Consider the following 22,564-nt stretch of genomic DNA (forward strand, 5'->3'; position numbering starts at 1 on the left):
GAAACCCTAGAAAGTTGTATATTAATTAGCCATTTTCAGAAAATGGGATTTTCACACTGGTTCAAAGTGACGTTTCAAAGCTGGATCAATTTGACACTCGTTTTTTTCTATCCACATATCCCGTCCCAGAGCATAATATCAAAAAGCTATAGTTGTATCTATTGGAATCTATTCTTAGAAGTATTTCCGAGCGATAATTGCCATTATAAGCATTTGAAAACTAACCACTATTTGTTACACACCATTTTTGGTGGGCAGCCCTAAGTTTGTGCCGCTAAAATAACAAAAAAGATCCATAAAAAATTGAAAAACGATCCTTAAAAAAGTTGTCCATGTTCCATAAAACAAAGCCGAAAATCCATAAAACAGTGTGAATGATCCATAAAAAGGGGTGATTTGATCCATAGATTATGTAAAATTGAACCATAAAATGGTCGCAAAAGAGCACTAAAATAGTAATAAAAGAGCAATTAAATTCAACCAATGCCCCATAAAAATATTGGAAATGTTCCATAAAATGATACATTTTGCGCCATAAATTAACTGACATTGATCCATAGAATATTAACAATGTACAATAAAACACGTCGATATGTGCCATAATATCGACAAAAATGTTCCACGGTATTACAAAATGGAGCAATAAAATGTCAGAAAAAGTTCCATAAATTTGATGAAAATGTTTGCTAAATAATTTTTCTTGGTCCATAGGAGATGTAAAAATGAACATTAGAAATGATTCATATATCGAACGTTAAATTATGGTTCATGGATATTTACAAAACGATCCATAGGAAAAGAAAATGTAAAACGATCCATTAATATGTGCTTATGCACCAGAAAAATTAAATTTAATGAATTTTACATAATCTATGGATCAAATCACCCCTTTTTATGGATCATTCACATTGTTTTATGGATTTGCAGTTTTGTTTTATGGAACATGGACAACTTCTTTATGGATCGTTTTACAATTCTTTATGGATTATTTTCAATATTTTATATGCAAAAGTACATTTTCCCTTTTTGTTGTAACTGCAAAGTGCATCTCTATATCGAAAACAAAAATGTAGTTCTACGTTAAATAAAGTGTGCTATTTCCAGGTATACACTAAATTATTGCTCGAAAGTCGAACCGAAATGAAAGCCAAAGTAAACAGCAAGGGGATGATATGAGGACTCCACCGAAGGCATAAAAGACCATGCTATGGCCCTGCGAGTATGCTGCTACTATGGGTGAGTTTGTTTTATCCATGACCACATCGAAATTACTAGGAGCTTCAATGGTTGAAATTATCCGTAAAACCTAGTTGACAAGCCCTGCTTCGAACAACAATATCTAAAGTTGAAATGATCAAAGATGAAGTATTTATGATCCAATTACGACGGTTTGAACTCATGCATAATACTGTCAGAGTAGAGAGTTCCATCTAACAACTCTTCCCTGCCAGATCGTAGAAATGTTGGACAATTTCCTCTTTCGAGTATATGCCGATTTGTACAGCTTAAGCATTCCATCATTGCCTCTCAAAATGATATCTGAGTTGCTCAAATTATGTATCTCTATAGATTATGATGATACAACCCTTCTGAAACCATCAAATGTTTGCGGCTATGTGGCAAACAGACCGAAAAATGGACATGTTTCCCGTCTATGTTATCAGCAGTCATATTGACTGTGATAGCACAAATATCGTGAGTGTTGAAGCCGGATATAAGACATGTATCTATAGCACTATTCGCAAGTACACATGCACGAGGCATTTCACTTGATTTTGGTTCTGGTGTGGTTCTTGAACCTAAACTGCGGGAGCTTTCCGTTCCTGTACAAAGCGGGATATATTCGACTTCCGGAAGGTTAATAATCTTAATTATTATGAACGGAATAACAGAACATTTGCACTATTCAAACGTAGAAATGTGCACTTATTTTGTAGTAAATTTCGCAACAAGCAAAAACCGATTTTTGGAGAATCTTTCGAAAGTGAAGCAAAGAAAACTGAAATTTTCCAGCCTTACGAGTAGCGTCAAAATGGAGCGCGAACCGAACACTAAAATGTTAACAAATTCAAAGTATATGTGGGCTACATAATGGACTGTTTCATCATTCGATTCTAGCTGTTAGGATGCAAAGGAGGTACGACAGAATGACAATACAGATGGCATTTGCTCTTCCTCCTTTGTGTTTCACAATATTAATTGCCCAGGCTGTTTGATGTTCAACGCGTTGAGAATCGTTTTAAATGTAGGCACCTAATAGGAATATGCCGAAGAAAACCGAAAACTTCACAGAAATGTCATCAATTAATTGATTAGGAGTAGGACGTTGGTGAGATCTATTTATGTTATTTTTCCATGCATACATGTAATAATATGTAATATTGGCGATCGCAGAGTGTACGTGAATGAACTGGCATTTTAGAAGTGGATCGATGGATGTATGTTAGAGCTATCATCTTCCAAATCCCCGGCCAAAAATGTTTGTTTCTGTAAAAAAAAATAAATAGGTACACTTGGCACCTGTATACACTAAAAAAAATTATTATTTAAGTTAGAAAAATCCCGAGGTATACGATTGTCTTGAATACATGTAGTATGTAATCTAGACCAAAACTTTCTAAAAGCTGATACTCTCGGTTGCTCTGTATGCCCATGAGTCTTGACCACTGACGAAACCTCACATTCCATTGCCCAGTATCGCGGGATAATGTCTATGCTTACCTCTGGTTCATCTAAGTATCTGCTTCTTATCAATTACGAAACTCGAGTTCAAAACAAGTTTTAAACAAAGCACTCTATAGACGTGTCATCACTCCAGCACAGTAAAAACAGCACACCAGCCAAGTTTGGTTTTATGATTTATTTGTAATCATTCGAAAAAAAAAACTTTATTGTTCACTTTATTTCACATATCGTAAATTAAATTACTCATTACATGACACATTCTTTCATTCTTTTTTTTATCGTCTTATTTTGCAAACGAACACATCTTTTGATTCCCTTTTCCCTAGGCTACTTTAAGATTTTATATTTACTGTCTCTCGCTCTCCGCATCCGATAACACTCAACAACTGTTTTCAAAAACTTTCGAAAACTCAACTCGTGCCGGGTCCTGATGACCCGGCACCCTCAAAAGATGTGTCCCTCTCGATATACATTTTTTCTTGATTAATAATAAGATTTTTTTTCTGTTGGTTTGCTTTGTTTTCATTCCAACTCACTGATATAGCGGTAGTTAGAGAGTAATACAGTATGTGTTGTTGTTGTTTTTTTTTGTTGATTCGCAATTTACTTTTTGCTTGATTTTTGTTTTCTCTATGGTTACCTCAACATACAGACAGTATGATGCTTTGTTTGTTTATTTGTTACTTTCATTGTAATTGTGTTTTACTTTCTGGTTTCGATCTGTGATTGAGGACGCTTTCAGTGTAGTGAAATTTTTTTTTTTTTTAACACAGAAATCTGCTTTATCGACATTGATTTTTGTTTGATAGTATGATGCTGTTGTTGCATTTGATAAAAATGGTTTCTGTTTTCACTTGACAGTCATAGGTTGAATATAATTAAAGATTTCATTCATGTTATCATTAAATGGGTATTTGCTGAATAGGTAAATTTGAACGATAATTTGGTTTATTTCGTTTTATTGTTTTTTACTTCTCTTCAAACAATGCTTGCTCTCGTTACAAAACTAAATCGATAGGAATGCAAAACAATTCGCTTGTTGGTTGTTCGTCGTCGCATTGTCGTTTCGTCTATCAAACAGGGATGGCGGTTCTTAACTGCCACTCGTTTTTGAGTTGGTTTGTGTTTGACTTTTTTCCCCCGCCTGTGTCGGATGTGTGTCAATCGACGTGGGAACCTCCCCGAGAGTCAGTCGGAAGCGTCACTGGTCGTCGCAGTTGGGATGAGCGTGGCCGAGCGGATTTCGAAGTGAGTCAGTATTCGGGGTGTTGTTCGCGCGTACAATCAGTTGGTTTTACAGATGGAATCCTCTCGTCTCTTGGATGTTCTTGTGATTTAGCTCTAAAAGAAAGCAGAGAGAGGTTGACAAAGGCAAATTGCGTTTTGTCCAAACTACTTTATCGGCCGTGAAGGTGTGCGGAAGAGAGGGAGAAGCCTTCCACACGGAAGTCATTGCATTCGGTACGCTTCGACAGAGTCAGGGCTGCACAGTGTGCTGCATTGGTCCGATTGTGGCAGTCGCGATAGAGAGGAAGAGAGCGCACGTAAAATGAAACATAAAGAAAACAAAAATTGGTATTTTGTTTGTTTTTTTTTTCTTTATTCCAAGACACAAACCAACTTAGCATAGTATTTTTAACGTTTTATCGAAGTATCTTTCTTATTTTGTCACTTCACGAAGCTTGTAGGTTTAAAATCTAATAATTAATCAGTATGTGAATCATAACTTAATTAAATGTTCATATAAAACTATATAGTAATTCATGTATTTTTTGCAAAAATATGTCGATCACTTTCGAAATTCATTTCATCGACGCTTGTTTATTACTTCATAAGTAGAATTAATGAATCTTTTGAATTGTAGATAAATCAGGCAAATGATTTTTATGGTTGGATTTTCAGCTTAACATTTTTTCGTTTTTTCTTTTATTTTCGTATTTTTAATCACAGAGAATGTAATCATCTTCATGTATTTTTGATTTATTTTCTTTATTCCATCACTAGACATAATTTAAAACTCGCTCTCGTAATCTTTTGATTTGTTGAGTTGTGGTCGCCGAGAAAAGTTCCATCAACTTAATTGTTGATTTTATTTCCGTTTACTGCTACTACATGCTCACAATGACCCCAGCTAAGTCATCCGCTTAGCTTCAACCTGTTTCATGTTTGCTTCGATTCTAGCACACCACTGTGCACAGCTTCCTTCAAAAGCTTGGGTTAAAAATACCTATTGACTTGCCTACAGTTACTTCAACTTTTTTTCCCCTAAAACAAGACGGCATTCAGTTTCCGAACAAATTGGACAGTCTCTTGAACTCTTTTAATTAATATTTTGCTTCGCTACCTCGAAAAACGTTTTCATTTAAAACTGTTTTGTTTTCCTAGAGCGAAAAAGTACGAACAAAACGAAGAAAAATGTACGTTTCGGGAAATCTTATATGACTTAATGAATTTTGACAAACAGTAATGAGGAAACTTACTTCTCTTACAAACAATACGAAGAAGGAATTAACACAGCCATTTTCAACAATTCTCGCTTTCCGCATTTTTCACTTTTCTGACACTGTTATTTTACTACGCATAAATTCTCTGTTTTGCAATATGTATATGTATGTATCTCTGTCTCGCTGCTGCGCTGTATGCGTGTGTGTATTTGTGATGGAAGGAAGCTCATTTCATCTTATTTTATCATACGATTTGCACTTGATTCCCGCAGTCTTACAACACTAATCGTCGATCTGTCAGGCCTACCGAGGGGCACTTTTATTACCACCACATTTTTGTGTCATACTTTTGTTTACGTCGCCATTGTTTTTAAATGTATTTGTGAATATGTTAGTTTGAACCACGTTGGGTTTTGCTGATGTGTTGTCATTTCTTTAAGTTTGCTGTATTCATATACATAGTAGGCAGGTGCTGCTCGTTGCCGCTACAATCGACACCAATTTATTTCAGTTATTTTGTTTCCATGCTTTCGATGACAGTTTACCGAAATTCAGTTGTTTTTAGAGATTTGTCCTGTCCAGTGGTGCAAAATCTCAAATTCAGTTGCCTATTTCTGCGAGAATTTACCGAAACCAGAATTCAGTTTCAACGCGTCCCTCATTCATTCACCTTCAAACCGATTGAAGTTTTATACCGAATCGGAAGCCTTCAGTTCAGACGAAATATAAATTTGCTTACCAACAAAAGCATCCATTTGATTCATGTGCACAAATTGAAAGCAGAAAGTGGCCGATCTTTTACGTCTTCGAGTATGAGTGAAGAGCTTAATTCATTTTTGTTACAGTTTTGCTCTATAATCCCACTCACAGCCAGCAAAGAAAGAAAATCCAACTGACGTTGAATTCTCGAACCAAAAATAACTGAATGAATGCGTTGCACAGAACGGCGATGAAGGACAAGGCAAACAAGCGAAACATCTCTTTCAGCGAGCCGAGCATGAATTAAACTTCATTCCTCTTTCAAGCTTATCCGGGGATTTCAATATTTCTGAGCTCTGGTTCTGTCATGTCCAAATATTGCGGAGCATGAAAAATTGACCACCATCGGCCCTTCAGGAGTATCTACTTCAAACTTGAACCAATTCGGATAATATTTTAAGGTAATTGTGGTATATGATATAATTAGAGGTAGAAAAAGTAATACCAGGAATGAAGAGCCCTCCTCTCTTCACCGCAGACTCGAAACTTTAGATACTTCCAACGAGACCGAAACCAGGAAGTTAGTCAGACCTTTGATTTGTAGCTAGTTATATCTATTGAGGAAATGTCCAATATGTTGGAGAATGGTTTCAGTTAGGCGTGATAATTTTAAATATTTGTCAGAAACACTCGATTCATCAAAAAATAAGGTAAGTAATAAACCAACTGAATTACTATCGGTTTCATCGAGCCATCGTACAACTTCTAAAATATCGAATTCTTCAGATACAGTGAAATAAAATGCCACCTAAATTAATTCATTTCCATGCAATATAGCGGTATCGCTCGATACAGTGAATTTAAGTAAGCCGCGTTAAGGACAGTTTACATTAACTGTCCTTAACGCGGACATTGAAGTATTTCCAGCGTTCATGCATACTGTGCTGGAACTGCTTCCACCACATGTGGTACGGATCTTTAGAACTGAAGAACTAACTGTTACGGCATTACAATATCTTGCCAAAGAGATTAAAAATTCCCTCCAAACGAAAAATGTACGGTACTGCCTTCCAATTGATTCGGCGTGCAGCCAAATCAAAGGGAATAATGCGATCCTTTGTCGAATGGGTTACTGAGTTGTTATGCTACCGAACTGTGACAGCATTTTTGGGAGGCAAGACAAAAACCATGAGAACCGCTAGAGGCGGTCCTCAAGGTGGAGGACTGTCACCCCTTCTGTGGTCTCATGGTAGTGGACGGACTCCTAAGCGAGTTGAAAGGTTTGGGACCAGAAGTGACGGGTTATGCAGACGACATTATCATCACATTTACACACTTAATTTTATTCTACCGAATCTCCGTTTATTCGCAACTTTCACCGAGTTTTACACAGCCGAGCACTCAGCTAACAAAGCTTTTACGAAGATCTCAGTAGAGGTGACGTTTATTTTGCTGAAACTCGGAAGTTAAGTTTTTCCCTTCTAACTTGTGCCGTACATTTTCATCCGAATCTCCAAGCAAGTCGTTTGGGATGATTTTTTCTACAAATTTGGTAAATAACAATATCAACCGTTATTTATAAAATTCGAACAAAAAATATCATCGTGTGCAGTGTTGTAGTCGAATAATGCCAAGAGAGCAACTTTGTGAAAAATAATCTATTATCACAGATACTCAGACTGGATAAACTGGGGGAAAATAATTTTGAGTTCAGTAACGCTTAAGGTATGATGTGGCATGAATTTAAAATAAAAAGAACACCCGCACAAGTTGCTGCTCGATAGAGTAGCTCTAATTTTAAAATCTGCAGTTTTATGTAATGGAACTGTCCAAATTAAGAATCTTAAACTAAACCACTCCAGAGCGTATCCTTAGGTTATTACTTGACTCGAAATTATTTTCCCCAATCTATCGAACCTAAATACTATTTATATATCCAAAACACAGTTGTGAACGTGGTTCAAATGAAGCAACAAAGAGAACGGCAGCATATATCAGGGTTTATGTCCGAAACAGTTCGATATAATGAATCAAAACGCTCTGCTGGGGATGTGATTGTTTACGTTCCAATTCCACTTTCAGAATCCTGTGCTGGAATTTAATTGATATTCAATACTAATGCTTGCAAACCTGCGTTAACAATCAGTGTTTTATCTAGGTCGGATGGTATTACTTTGGGGTTGACTACAAGAATCGCTATAGATTAACTTCGCAACTTTTTGAAAACAAATCACAGCTGAAATTGCTCGAACATAACTCTAGCAAAATCTACAACTTACACTCGCTTTTCAGTAGGCAAAAATCCAGTTCAGTCCGCCCGTGCTTTAGAAATACCGACAGAAGCTTGTTCAAATAACTTAGTGATAAAAAGCGCACCACGTATATCCGAAATATGAAACGTGTGTACCAACAGGCTCCATACTCTATGTACCTATAAGCAGCCGAAAACATTTTGGAATGAGAATTTTTCTTGTCTCAACCCAACGCACACACAAGCATAAAAATAAATTAACACCACTGTAGTGTTAAACTCAATCCAAATCCACCTTAGCCATTGCAAATTATCGTGTGTAATCGACTTGAACCTATTACATTTAATACTAGTTCGTCCATGAAAGGGGCCTTTACAGTACAATTTGCACCCGTTTCCTTGCTGTGTGCAAAGTTTACCAACGAGCGTTTGGTGACCAAGTCCACACATGGGAATAAAAGAAAACGAGTAGGCTGACAAGCTGGCTAACACAGGAACAGTCTATCGTTTGACAGGTCCTGAGTCGTGCTTTGAAATTGGACCTAGCAACCCTAACAAATAAACCGATGACTGGGATGCAAGTGATGATTGATCTAAATCAATACTAAAAAAACGAAGGGTGGAGCAGGAGTGCCAACCTTCCAGATTTATCTGGATTCTTCCAAATTTTTCAGCATTGTCTAGGCAATGTTTTTCTGATCCAGATTTCACAAAATTTGTTCAGATTTATCCAGGAAATTTGAAAAACAACAAAATAAGTAACAAGAATGTATCACAGATTTTTAAACCACCTTTTGAGCTACGATTTTCAAAACAATTTTTTAAAATTATTTTTTCGCTAAAAGTAAATAAATTTTGCCAAGTTTTCATCAGCTGGAAGTTACAGTAATCCAAGATGCTGAAAGTTCAGGGACTGAAATTTAATCCATGTGCTCTATGCTGAAAATTGATTTAAATTTGTCAGCCGAGATATGTTTGTTAACATACAAATATGTTTCATTAGTAAATTGCAACAAATACACCAATGAAGCTTCGACAAAAAATAGGCCATCCAGACTATTCCATACTTTTTTTAAATTATTTACAGACACAATGGAAAAAAATTTAGCATCCCCGTCCAACGATGGACGTCTGTTGAACCAGAGAGAATAGGGAGAGAGAGAGAGAGAGAGAGAGAGACGAATTGTTGGAAGCCAATGAGGTATTGAGCAGACCAATTGAGCAAAGTAAATAAACTTTACTCATGTCTGATTGGAAGGAGATAAGTATTGTACATTCATTAACCCATTCATGCCCATGTTGTTTGTGGACAACAACGTTTTTAAACAGCTATAACTTTTGATGAAGGCAAGATTTGCTCACAAAAACAAGTAAGGCTAATAAATGTGACTATTGGCTTTCATTTGAGTATTAACAGTTACAAGGATCAGCTCTTGAACTGAAGTTATTGCAATTAGTTTGATTGAACTCCGATGAAGCAGTGCTGCCAGGGACCGTTTACGTTGACGACGGAAAATGAATATTTCATATAACTTCGTTGTGTTGCAATGTTAGTGAAAACTGATAAAACTTGTCAATTTAGACTATTTTGGCTATGTTTTCCACGCAGTTAGACTATTGTAAATATTCTTGGAGAATTGTAGTAAGCATTGGAAGGTAAAAATTGAGCAGCTTCTAGCACTGTAAGGAAAGCACCTGCCCTTATGAAAAAGGGTTTTTAGAGTTTTTTGACCCCACCGTTTTAAAGGAAAAATAGTTTTGAAACCCTACATGCACTAGAAAAAAGTTGGGCATGAAAGGGTTAAAAATGAACCCAAGTAACAATTGAGATTTTATAGCACGCTACAAGTGCAATCTAAGTTTTATCAGTGGCTATAAAACTATCAAAAAAACGACAATTTTTTGCCAGAATTTTGTCAAATCGTGGTTGTAAAATGCATTCTAGGGTTACAAGTTTTACAATTATTTCATCTAGCGTTTAACCTTCTTTAAGTGTTAGCTTTTTGTAACGAATAAGGTGTTAGCGGGTCATATTGACCCTGATTTCGAACTCAGTTTTAAGACACATTTTCAGTCAAATCTGTATGAACCTGTACCCAAATTGTTAAAGTTTCAATTTTCAGTTTCTGGTAAATATTACCGTTTTTGACCAGGTTGGCCAGTCGGAATCGGTGCCGAATGGGGTCATGTTTGGCATACATAGATGTATGCAGAACAGCCATCATAAATCACAGATTTATTGACAAAAATTAACAATAAACACAAACAAATCAAAAATAAGAATATATATACCAAAATTGAACATGATACGACCGATTCTGGACGTTCCGGAATTCGATTCCGATTCAGGCGGAATAATTGTATATCTCATAATGTTGAACCAGTGACAATGTGGTCAATCACTGAAGCTGATCCCAAGCATTTGTAATAAGCTTGAAATTTTATGAAAAATCTCGTCTAAAAAGATATTAACACTGTGACTCAACTATCTATCTGTTGCATCGGCATAACTTCATAGTTATAACTGGAAAATTGGTACCATAATGACTTTCCGGAAGATCTGGAACATCCGCGCAGCTGGTCAAATAATTAGTCTTGTCCTAGAGCTCTGAGATATTTTCGAAAACATATAAGGGTATATAAGGGTCATTCACATAAATTCGTTCTTGTGACTGGGACATAGACCCACTGACCTTTCGGATGATCCGGTGTAGAATTAGCCAGTTCACCAATAGGGAACAAAAGTTCCGGTCACAAATTCAAATTCTTTGCAAAAATAATTCTAAAAAAAACTTTCGAGGAAACCATAGATTTCGAGAGCCAGTTTCGGATCTTCTGGAACGATACGAATTAGAGTTCCAGTCACAAGTACGAATTAATGCGATTGCAATTCCCGAACTTATGCGAATGATATTCCAAAAATTCTTAGAACTCTAGGACGAGGTTCTTGAAATGGCCAGTTTCACTGATGTTCCAGATCCTCCGGAAGGTCTTAATGTAGCAAAAAAAACAAGTGTAGGTCATTAATACGACCTCGTTCAAATGACAATTCAGGAAACACTAAAAACCGGTTCTGCATACATCTATGTATGCTAAACATGAACCCATGCGGTACCGATTCCCGCAGGCCAACCTGGTCAAAAACGATAATATTTACCAGAAACTGAAAATTGAAACTCTTATTAACAATTTGGGTACAAGTTCATATAGATTTGACTGAAAATGTGTCTTAAAATTGAGTTCGAAATCGGGGTCAAATTGACCCGCTAACACATTATTCGTAACTTTTTTTGTACTAAATCGTTGCTCTCCATGAAAGAGGAAAAGTCAAGAAATTCCAAACTTCTAGGTGCAACACTTAAAAAGTTATCACATTTTGAAGGTTCATTTTGGGTTATATTGACCCCAACACCTAAAGAAAGTTTATTGATATGCACATAATTTGCAAAACAAATCCAGCGATCACTATACGGCTTGTTTGCAAAATATTATATCAATTTGGTGGCTTGCAGCACCTTTTTTTTATAATGCCTTTCCATGTAATTTATTGTACATTATTACAAAAAAGTAAAATGAACTGAATAAAGTGTTTTATTTAGTCGATGGAAGTGTTTTGTCATAATATTACTTTAATGAACACTAGTACTTTTCTTGAGTATTTTCCGAAAGAAAAATGTTTACTTTGCACGAAATGTAGCCACTGACATGTTCGATAGGTAGGTTTGGCCAAGACGGATAGAGGAGCGCACATTTTTTTTTCTGTGCGTGAGTGCGTTTGTCATTTTTCTTGGATGAAGCCGACAAAAAAGAGGATATGAAGAAGAAAAGCACAAACAAATGACGTAGAAGGGCTTTTCTGTTGCCATAAGTTAATTTAATCGGTTTTTTTTGTGAGGTAAAAAGTGTCCCTAAGTGTTCTAATCGGTTGATCCGAGGTGAAGCTCGGCCTTTTCTCACTTTTCATCGTGCGCCAAAGAATCGGGATGCTCATTCGGATGTTTATGTTTACTCCAAGGGCCCCGGCCGCCATGCTTAATTTTGCAGGTATAAAACTAATACACTCAAAGGTGTCAAATGTTCCCACCTTTCTCTCCATCTTGAGGTTTGGCTTCACTGTGGGCAAACCTTTGCACACAAATAACGCCTGCTGTAAACCACACTACTTCTACAGTAAACGGCAAATTACGGCGAGGTGTCCACCGATCGCCGTCGGAAGCAACCGAACCAGTGATCCACTCATTTGCCCGGCTTACTCAAACATAGGGGCTATCCCTAGTTTCAGTCCGGGATGGGTGATGGACACAAAATAAAATTGGCAACGCTAGCAAAATGTAAACACAAATCTCGACAAACATATGATTACGGCCTAAAAGCCAACTGTCAAAATCCACTTTGAATGGAAATTCCGGACAAACCGTTACACGCCAATCACAGATGTTGGTAGTAAACGAAAGAAAAAAGTTTTCTCTTTCATAAACTGTTGCGAACTGTGTTCGACTAGTAACGGTTTGTCTAGAATTTCCATTCAAAGTGGATTTTGACAGTTGGCTTTTAGGCCGTAATCATATGTTTGTCGAGAAATGAACACTCCCGATGAACCTATCGTCAATTGACATTTCGTCGAGTTTTGATTCGAGCCAATAATATGGGCCCCCTTTTAGTTTACTGGGAATGCAAGCCAGATGTGAAGACATGTCTTCATTTTGAAGACATTTGAAATGTTGCAAAGACGGTTCATTTTGAAGACAAATTTTCCCGGATGTCTGACTGCTTTGTGGCTCAAAATCACAAACCGATTCAGTATCCTGGTCGAAATGTGAAAACATTTGTTAATAAATGTTGATAAATGAAATGTGAAGACATTTGAAAAATATACATGGCATCCCTGAGCATAATCGAAAACTGCATATCAAGAAGACTGGCAACTCTGTCCACAATCTAAGGGCATGTTCAAGAGCGTTTTATTTTGTATAGGAGTTTCAAAGTAGAACTGGAACTGAAACATTCACATATCCAGCAGAGCGTTTTGTTTTATAATTTCGAACAGTTTTGTTTCAAAATTTAAAACTGTTATACGACGCCGTTCTATTTGTTCCTGATTTTAAAACATGTTTAGAACTGTGTTTTAAATACATCTCGACAAACATATGATTACGGCCTAAAAGCCAACTGTCAAAATCCACTTTGAATGGAAATTCCAGACAAACCGTTACTAGTCGAACACAGTTCGCAACAGTTTATGAAAGAGAAAACTTTTTTCTTTCGTTTACTACCAACATCTGTGATTGGCGTGTAACGGTTTGTCCGGAATTTCCATTCAAAGTGGATTTTGACAGTTGGCTTTTAGGCCGTAATCATATGTTTGTCGAGACATGGAGAGTACTCAGCACAGACACTTAGACCCGATAGACCGGGGAAAAATAAATTTGAATGCAGCAACGCTAAAGGCATTGCGAGACATAAATTTGAAACTGAATGGAACACCCGCAAAAACTGCTGCTGGGGACAGCAAGTTCTAGTTTTAAAATTTTCAGTTTTATTTTATAGAACTGTCAAAATTATGAATCTAGAAATGAAACACTCCTGAACATGCCCTAAAGACAGTAACATCAATGCCACTTGCGGGTAAAGGTGGTACTTCCCATAGTGATGCACACACACGCATATACACTTTTACATTAAGCTGTAACCTCTGTCGCTTCTCATTTGTATGGTGGAAGGAAAGAAATATTAATCTTCTTAATACAGTGAAGACCCGATTTTATCAGCACCTGATTTTATCAGCCCCCGATTTTATCAGCTTCATATGAAAATTGATAGTTGGTAGTTTGATGGACTCTAGCCGACAAACCAAGTTGAATTCGAGCAAATCCTTTCTAGAGCATATTTTTCTTATCTTACAGATCCGAAACAAGCAAAAAAAAATTTTTTTTTATTTTGCGCTGTCAGACCCCCTAAGGGAAGTTTAATTTAAATAAAGGTTTGAGGCTATAACTAGGGATTAAAGAAGAATATTTTAAGAGCTTCGGTTTCTTAAAAAGAAAGAAAAATATATGTCCCGATTTTATCAATGTTCCCGTTTTTCAGCCTAAAATTTACCAAGGGGCTGATAAAAACGGTTTTTCACTGTATGTAGTCTTCGCCCTCGTCCAATGAAGGACGTTCGTTGGACCAATTTGGACAACGTTCAAATAACCGTTCAACAAACGTCCATCGTTGGACCCGTGTTGAACGATTTTGAAACATTTTTTTGGACGTCTCAGTAGGCGGTATAATGCATATTTCGCGTGTTTTTTTGTAAACGGCCAATAAGCATGCTGTCAAAATTCACTTTGAGAGAAAATTCCTGACAAACCGTAGCTCGCCGAGAATGGTATTAACATTTTAAGAAAAAGAAAACTTTTCTCTTTCGTCGGCTAATAATGGATTGTCCACGATTTCCTCTCAAAGTGAATTTTGACAGTATGCTTATTGGCCCTTTTCAAAGAAAAGGAATACAGTATAACAATAGGTTTCCAGTACCAGGAGAAACTGGAAATACTCCAGAGAAAATCGTTCCTGTACTCTCTTTTTCTGTTTTTTCTTCTTCTAGTAGCAAACCGAAGTAAAAAGAAGCAAGTATTTTTTAGGTTTGTTCCAGTACATGGAAGTCACTCCGGAGAAAACAGGAGCAAAAAATCTTTGCTCCTTTTTACTCCGGTTTGCTACCAGAAGAAGAAAAAAGAAAAGAAGAGAGTACAGGAACGATTTTCTCCGGAGTACTTCCAGTTTCTCCTGGTACTGGAACAGACCTTTTACTTCTGTTTATTCCGGAGTGACTTCCATGGCTACCAGAAAAGAGTATTGAGCACATCATCATTATCATCATCATCGGGGTTCTCTGCGATCTCCCAGTTGCCGTCGTCTTACAGCAAAATAGCTTTAAGTTCGCAACATCTTCGTTTAAGAGGATTGAATGGTGACTGGCGAACGAAAAACAGTTTTCTCTTTTTTTCGAATACGTATACGTGCTAAATAAAACTGTAAAACATTGGGTTTGACTCCTTTTATAAGCATGAGCAGTCCTTTAAATCTGCATTTAAATCGCAATCAACATAAGTTTTGATAAAAGGTTTCAATGCATTGAGTATTTTATATATTTTATATATTTTATGCCAAATTGTCAACGACGACAAAGACAGGGTGAGAGGAGCACACCATCCTGACGGAAAATATATTATTCTCGATCTAGAAAACTGAGCTTAATATGTAGCTATTGACGAATAATTGGACAAATTACACTGTCCTTGTAAAAATGAACTGCAGTTTAGATTCTTCTGATGTGCAAGTTCAACATTTCTTAATGCGTCAACGAATATTTCCGAAGTTAAAGTTTCAAATCATGAGTGTCAACTAGTTCACATCAAAATAACACTTTAAAGAACAACGTGAACAGCATTGTATCCATATTTTTTGCATATTGCTAATTTTTTACAAAGCTGAATGGAGACGTTGTTCTTCACGTTTCTTCTTAGTAGAAGCCTATATAATATAAGCTTATATATCGAGATAACCTCAATATGGTGCTTGCCCTAAAAGTCATGAATGACGAATTTACACAACAAACAGTACAAATTACAGATCGAAACAAAGGGTAGAATCTCTTAAAAACTTTCCTATTCCAAGCTCACAAAGTTAGTAAAAGTTTTGAGAACTCCATAACATTATTTACTGACAGCTGCTTTCATTAGCACTGGCACCGCACACGTTTAAGATCTAACTTGAATGCTTGTAGGCTTCAATCAAGGGAGACACTTAGGGCCACTGCTCTTTGGTTTATTCATCACCGATCTCTGTTCACTAATTACTACACGGTAATGACCTTTGTTAGCTCCATAACAAAGCATCCGGATTTGACGGACGTCGGGCACTTTTCGATTTAGGCCATAAATTTTAGTGATTATAGTAAGATTGAAGAAAATTTGGAGAGTTTTATTATCAGTCTACTCAATAAAATATTATGAAATTAAAAGATTATTGAACAAAAGTTAATTTGTGTATTGACGTTAACTGAGTCCGAAAATATTGATTAACATGGTAAGTTGCTGAAGCAGTATTGATGATTGCAAGATGAGTACTCATCCAATCTTGTCCGAACCAGAAAATTCAAGTAATCTGAAAATATTTCAATGTTTGCCAATGTAAGGCTCGTGCTGTAGGGCGAAATACCATGATTGGAAAAAAGGTATCTCCATGAATATTAGCACACGCGTCCCTTCCCACCGCCCTTTTGTACTGATCACCTGTATGTGCTACTGGATAAAAATGTGTTCACGCAGATCCCTTTGAAATTATTTAGCATTCGGAGGGATATAGAAAACCGGTTTTGCACTGGTAGTTGGATAAATGCAAATCTGTACTCAAAACAAGCTACCTATTTTTAGTTCATATTAAGGCACAATAACTCAAAATAGCAACAGTAAATAATTTTGGCCAATATTCGACCCCAGTTACTCCACTGTGCGACATAGCGATGTTCCATCGGAATCAAACAAGAATGTGATGATTTGAATAACATCGATGAATGTTTCACTAAAAAGAAGTCTCCGTTTTACGATCCTATTCTGATTTTACCTTCACGGATAATCCTTCCATTTGAACAAAAAATAAATCAGAAATGAGGAACAACTTGGCCATCAAACCAAGTATTCGAATGGTTACAGAACACAACTCAACAAGCAGATCTCTTTCGCATTTTTTTTGTAGGTACGTCCAGTTTCTACCGGTTTGGATACATCCGCTTCCTTGCCGCACTCTATCTAGAGGGCTCTAACTGTAATCGGCGGATGTCCTGACTGATTCGCATTTTCGACGTCTCTACTATCAGATTGCTGTAAATAAAATTAGGTAGTCTCCAGATATATACGCAAATTTTGCAATTACGCGAGGAGTTTTTCTGACGATAATTCAATCTCTATCTTCTCTCGTTCTAGACATCCGTATTCCGTATACAATAATCCCTCTCAATGAATCATGAAACCTTTCATTTCGGATAACACCGACGCATATGTGTGAATCAAATAAGATTTTCCTAGGTGAGAGGAGTAATTTCTTATTTTTCTGACTGTCAAATGACATTATTCTCTTACCATCGTCAGCTTTTATACGCTAAAGGACGATTCAGACGATACATCAGCTTCCGTCAACGTCAACGGAACGTCACCGTTCCGTCAGGATAAGTTAAATACTTTTCTCTTGAGCCCGTTCACACGTGCCGTACGTCAAAACGTTCCGTGTCGTTGATGTTGTGTGTGAATGCTGCATGTAACTAATCTTGACGTTCCGTTGACGTTCCGTACCGGTGACGGAAGCCTGATGTATCGTGTGAATCGTACTTAACTCTGTTCACCACACACATAATATTGACACATGCTAGGACCTTGTTATAGACCAACTTTTATTATTACCTGATTTCTATTGTGATAGTAACATCACCCAATCAAACCTCAGGGCCAAAACCCTTCTTATATCACACCTGCTTTATATTGAAGGACTCAAAAAAACGTTTGCCAATCCAACTCCGATCGACTTTCCTCACTCTCAGTTCCGGTCAGTATGCAAATTAAGGCAAACGTTCACATTAAATAACTTCCCCACCCTCTCTCTCTGAGTCCGTCCTTCTTTCGCAAATTATAATTAGACTCGGTTGTGTTTTTCCCTCCACCCAAAAACACCACAATCACGACCGTGGCAGTGTAGTCAGTGGCGCGCGGATGAATTGCATAATTTCCATGGAAATACATAATTACATTTTAATTGGGGCCCTAACCCAAGCGACGGTACAACGGCAGCACTTGCCTCTTCTGCTGAGGATCGGATCGGAACGGAACGGAATCCCGTGCGTTCGCGATTTCGCAGGTTATTACCATTAGATTGATTTTGGTTCGATTCACCGAAAAACAGTGGCGTTCCGCAGAAATTGGTAACATTCTTTCAATCGTTTTCTTCTCGAAGGAACTCGGCTACCAACCAAGGAAGGAAAATTTCTGGTTTTGCTCGTTCTTGAACACCTACAGGTTAAAATTGCTTAATATTGTGGGAACCTTTCGGCTCTACACTGCATATGTTCCCTAAATCGGTTCGATTGAATAAAATCAAATATTCATCGATATTTTCAGCGGAACCAGTAGCAGCCGGGTCGAACCTTACAATCACGTTGTTATGATTTAATTTACAAATTTGATGTTGTCGCAGTATTATTATTAGTGGCTTCATGCACCATATCGGTAATTGTTTGTATGTTATCGTTTTACGTTATGTACAGTCTGCGAAATACACCGATTATATTTATCTATTATCAGAGAGAGAAAAAAACATTGATACTGGTTTGTATTGGTAATCGACACACGCAGAGGTTTAAAAATGTTGTTTTAAATAGGGCTCTGTCTACAGCCATGACGCGCGCGCTCATTCACACTTGTTGTTTAAATATTTTTACAATTTTGTACACTTGTTAGCATAACATGCGATGTTTTTAGCATTGTTTCCCGTAGATGACATTGTGCTATCACGTAAATGCTTGTGCTCAGGAGCAGATGCACAAGTTTGGTGTGTGTGTATTTGTAAGGAAGGTATCCAAATCAAAATGAAAAAAGATCTTCGAAGGTAAAATGCAATATTGCTTTATGAAAGTTTAATTGAAATCAAATTTAGATTGCAGATGCCTACTTCTGGCGAAGCCACTGTTTCGGTGATTTGTTTTCTGACAAATTTTGACGTTTCAGCTCACATTGATGGTGGCCATTTTGTAGCTCTATTATCCTCGAATTTAGTTTGTATTAGAGTTGTATTCACATTGAGACATTTTCGTCTTTGGCAAGAGCTTCCAACCACTAATCGATTGTACTTAGGTTAGTTAGATTAAATTTTCATTCACATAGACAGTGCAATGTTTATGTTTGGTTGCGAGATACGCTTTAAAATAATTTTCGATCCTGAATATGGTGTTAGTTTCAAACTGGAACGTTTCCAACACCTTAACACTACACATTAGATGCAACTCGAGAGCATGTGTGTGTTCATAAATATAAACCGCAGAAAGCAGGAAATATGCTCTCTCTCGCTCACTTACGGTTCTAGTAATCATCGATCTGACACTAAAATGCTGGTAAAATACCGACTGTGGTTATCGAGTGCATAGTAATCGTGCTCGGTAGTACTGCAGATGGACGACGACGACGACGACGGTACCGGTGCCGGCGATGACGATGAGTGTGACGTCGACTGCTGGTCAAATGTTGCCACTATCGGTGTGGTAGTGAAGCTAATGATCGATCCCACTAGCAGCGGTGGTGGCGATGAAGTACTACTGCTACAGCTGTTGCTATTATTGTTGTTGGTGGTTGTAGTTGTGGTGGTATTGATGCTACTACTGCTACTGGTGGTGGCGTGCGTCTCGGGAGGCGATCACGTCGTTAACCACGTCGTGTTGCAGGTGCACAGCGTCGTTGGGATGACTGGAGCGTAGTAGATTCCATTAGCGTAGAGGAGACCAGCGGGCTGGGGTGCAAGGGAGATAGTCTGTGGTTGAGCTTGACCACCCTGTTGATGATGCGCATGCGGATGTTGCAGTTGCAGGGTTTGCGTCTGGGGCGCTGTCTGCGCGTGGTGGTGGTGGATAACAGTCTGCTGAACTGGTGAGTGTGGCTGAGGCTGTAAGCTCAGATGGGAGAGCTGGGTCTGTAGCGGCTGTAGCTGTAGTGCTGTGTGCTGTTGCAGCGCACTCGTGGTGGTAATGATGGTGGCTGGATTCTGCTGTTGTTCACGGTACAAAACCTGCATCGCGAGCGACTCGATCAGCATCAATGTCTGGCGACGCTCGTGACCCATCAGACAGACCGTACTCTGCTCCACCACCTCATATAAATGCATCAGGTACTGGTACTGCAGATGTTCTTCTACTTCACCCCAGAAGTGGTTCCTCAGATAACTCTCCAACTTGATCCTCTGCTGCTCAATGTCCGGAAAGTCGATGAAGAACCGTGAGCACATGTAACGCTCCAAGGATTTGATCTTTTGCGGATCAACTGGAATATAGTTCCTCACGAGCAAGTTACAATACTTGAGCAAACCTCCGCCCCGGATCTCCTCCGGTTGCCTCGTCGATATCAGCTTTGTCTGCAAGTGATACAAAGCTTCCTGGAAATCGCCGTACACCGACTCTCCAACGACGGTCGGGTAGAAATTTTCCGTGATCATTGGCTGTTCGGTGCAATCGTAAAACAGCAGCAACGAGTCTAGTACAATTTGGAACGAATCAACGCTGAACTCGAACTGTCGACGCATCGTATCGACAAACTTCAGCTCGACGTTCTTGTGTCCTGGCGAATTACCCAGCGAGATCAAACTCCAGCGATCACCGTCGTTGTTCACCTTCACCATCTTGCCGACGTAGGCTTCCTTTAGCGAACACTGAGTTATCCTCCTTCGCACGACCCCCTCGGGCAGCAGATCCAACAGCGAAGACAAAACCGCTGACTTGACTCGATCAAAGTGTCGATTGGAGCTAAACTCCACAGCAAAAATCAAATCCAGATCGTTGTATGGCTGTGCTTCCGAAGCCAGCACGTGACTAGCAGCGCCTCCGTTAATCCGAATATCCTTCACAGTCATACCGGCTCCACCGGAACCGACTTCGGCTTCCAACTTTCCACGCACCATATTGACCAGATCCCTCAACCGAACCTCCAGCGTGGGAAAATTTCCTCGGCCATGGATGGCAACCGGTTCGTTCATCACATCGTTAAGCTTTTTGATCTGCTCGAACGACAGCACTGCAAGCCGTTGGGCCGAATTGTCTAGATTTTCGTAGGACGAACCATTCTCCGAACCCGCCGACGACAGGCCGGACGAGGTGGACGCTGCCGAGGATACGGCCGACGACGAGGACGAGGAAACCGAGGATGAAGCCGACGAGTAGGATGAGGAGGCACAGGAAACTAGCGAACTGTTGGAACGTGGCGACGGAGGAGGCGATACGAAGCCAGCATCCGAGTGGGCGTAGTTTAGTGTCGTGTAGCCGATGGAATTGTTGGTTTTGTTGTTGTTGTTGTTATTGGTGTGATGTTGATGGTTCTGATTGGGATACAACTGGGGTGGCGGTAGTTGATGGTGTGGGTGCTGCTGCTGCTGCTGATGGTATTGATGTGACTGTTGGCTGTGCTTCTGGTAGGTGCCGTTGTGATGGTAGTAGGTGCCGTTACTGTCCTGAGTTTGCGCATGGTAGCCGTCCATGATCCGTGGGTTGTGGGAGTCGGGAACTTTTAGAGTTCCACACTGTAAAGGGGAAAAGAGACAGAGAGAAAATATAAGTCACTGTTTGTGAGATAATGATTTTAATAAGAAATATATACTAACAATTTTTTTAAATCAATGATAAACAATTACATTGGTGTTAGCTCGAAATGAGTTATGCATAGTTTCACTATGCTATATTTCTCCTTAGTGGAGAACAATTTAGGTAAAAACTATTTTTGCTCCATAAAGAAAAAAATGTTTTAAAACCATTTTCGCGCGTGAAGAGCACAAAATCTTTAACTAAATTAGTTATGGAATTTGCGTTTCAACTTCGTCTCATCAGAATCGAACACTAACTGAGTGACAGGACTAAGCTAGCGCCGGATTTACGGGACATCACGCTTGACTAGGCTTTGCCCAGGAACACAAATTGTGTTTCTGTTTTTATTTTGGATCTAGCGTCAATCCGGCGCTAGCTTGGTCCTGTCACTAAGTTAGTGTCGGATTCTGATGAGACGAAGTCGAAACGCAAATTCCATAACTAATTAATGGTTTGTTTACTTTCGCGAGTCGAAACAGTTTTGATACTACACATAACCATTTAATAACAGATAAATTGATAAGGGACGAAGATTTACATCCGATCAAAACATAGTTTCACTTGATCGACCAACTGTAATGTTAATAGATAACTATATTATGTTGATTTAAATTCTAATAAAGCAGTTATTCATTCGATTCGATTATTAGCCGTTGAATACAGCGGTGAATCCCCTAGCTTCGGGGAAGAATAAATTATATTGACAGGCAAATAAATGCGCCGACTAATGACACACGCACCAACATCAAGTTCGGTTTGAGCTTGACCTTTATGAAGACACGCATCGAAACGCCCAAAAATCGTAGACGAAATCCAGTTTTGTGTTTTATGCGGAAATACTATGACCGCTGCTAAAAATATCTCAACTAAAATGCCACTGATCGAAAACCAGTTTCGCAAACTAGCTTTAAAACACAATAAAAAATCACTCTGAACTAATTATATCAAGCAAGTTTCTTAAGGATCGCATACTACTTTGAACAGTTAATTTTTTCGTGACTTTAACGTTCGACGTTGCTGGGTTATATGATAATGAGCCTATTTTCGCCCTGTTTCTATTATCAGCCTACCCATTTGAAGCCATTGGGTAGAGCTGCGTCTGCCATCTTT

The 22,564-nt window shown here is 38.4% G+C and overlaps 1 protein-coding gene across 7 annotated transcripts in view; it reads right to left on the reverse strand.

The window, feature by feature from the left end:
• Positions 1-2,845: 2,845 nt before the first annotated feature.
• The window catches only part of LOC131692000 (terminal nucleotidyltransferase 5C), a 360,737-nt gene continuing 341,018 nt past the window's right edge, over positions 2,846-22,564 (reverse strand). For all 7 annotated transcript variants that reach the window (XM_058978819.1, XM_058978823.1, XM_058978818.1 and 4 more), the window contains one exon: positions 2,846-21,393. In XM_058978819.1, coding sequence (XP_058834802.1) covers positions 19,525-21,393 — 1,869 coding nt within the window. In that variant the 3' untranslated portion in view covers positions 2,846-19,524. The remainder of the gene's footprint in view (positions 21,394-22,564) is intronic.

This window comes from Topomyia yanbarensis, chromosome 3, assembly GCF_030247195.1.
Source record: "Topomyia yanbarensis strain Yona2022 chromosome 3, ASM3024719v1, whole genome shotgun sequence".
In the NCBI taxonomy this organism is placed as follows: domain Eukaryota; kingdom Metazoa; phylum Arthropoda; class Insecta; order Diptera; family Culicidae; genus Topomyia; species Topomyia yanbarensis.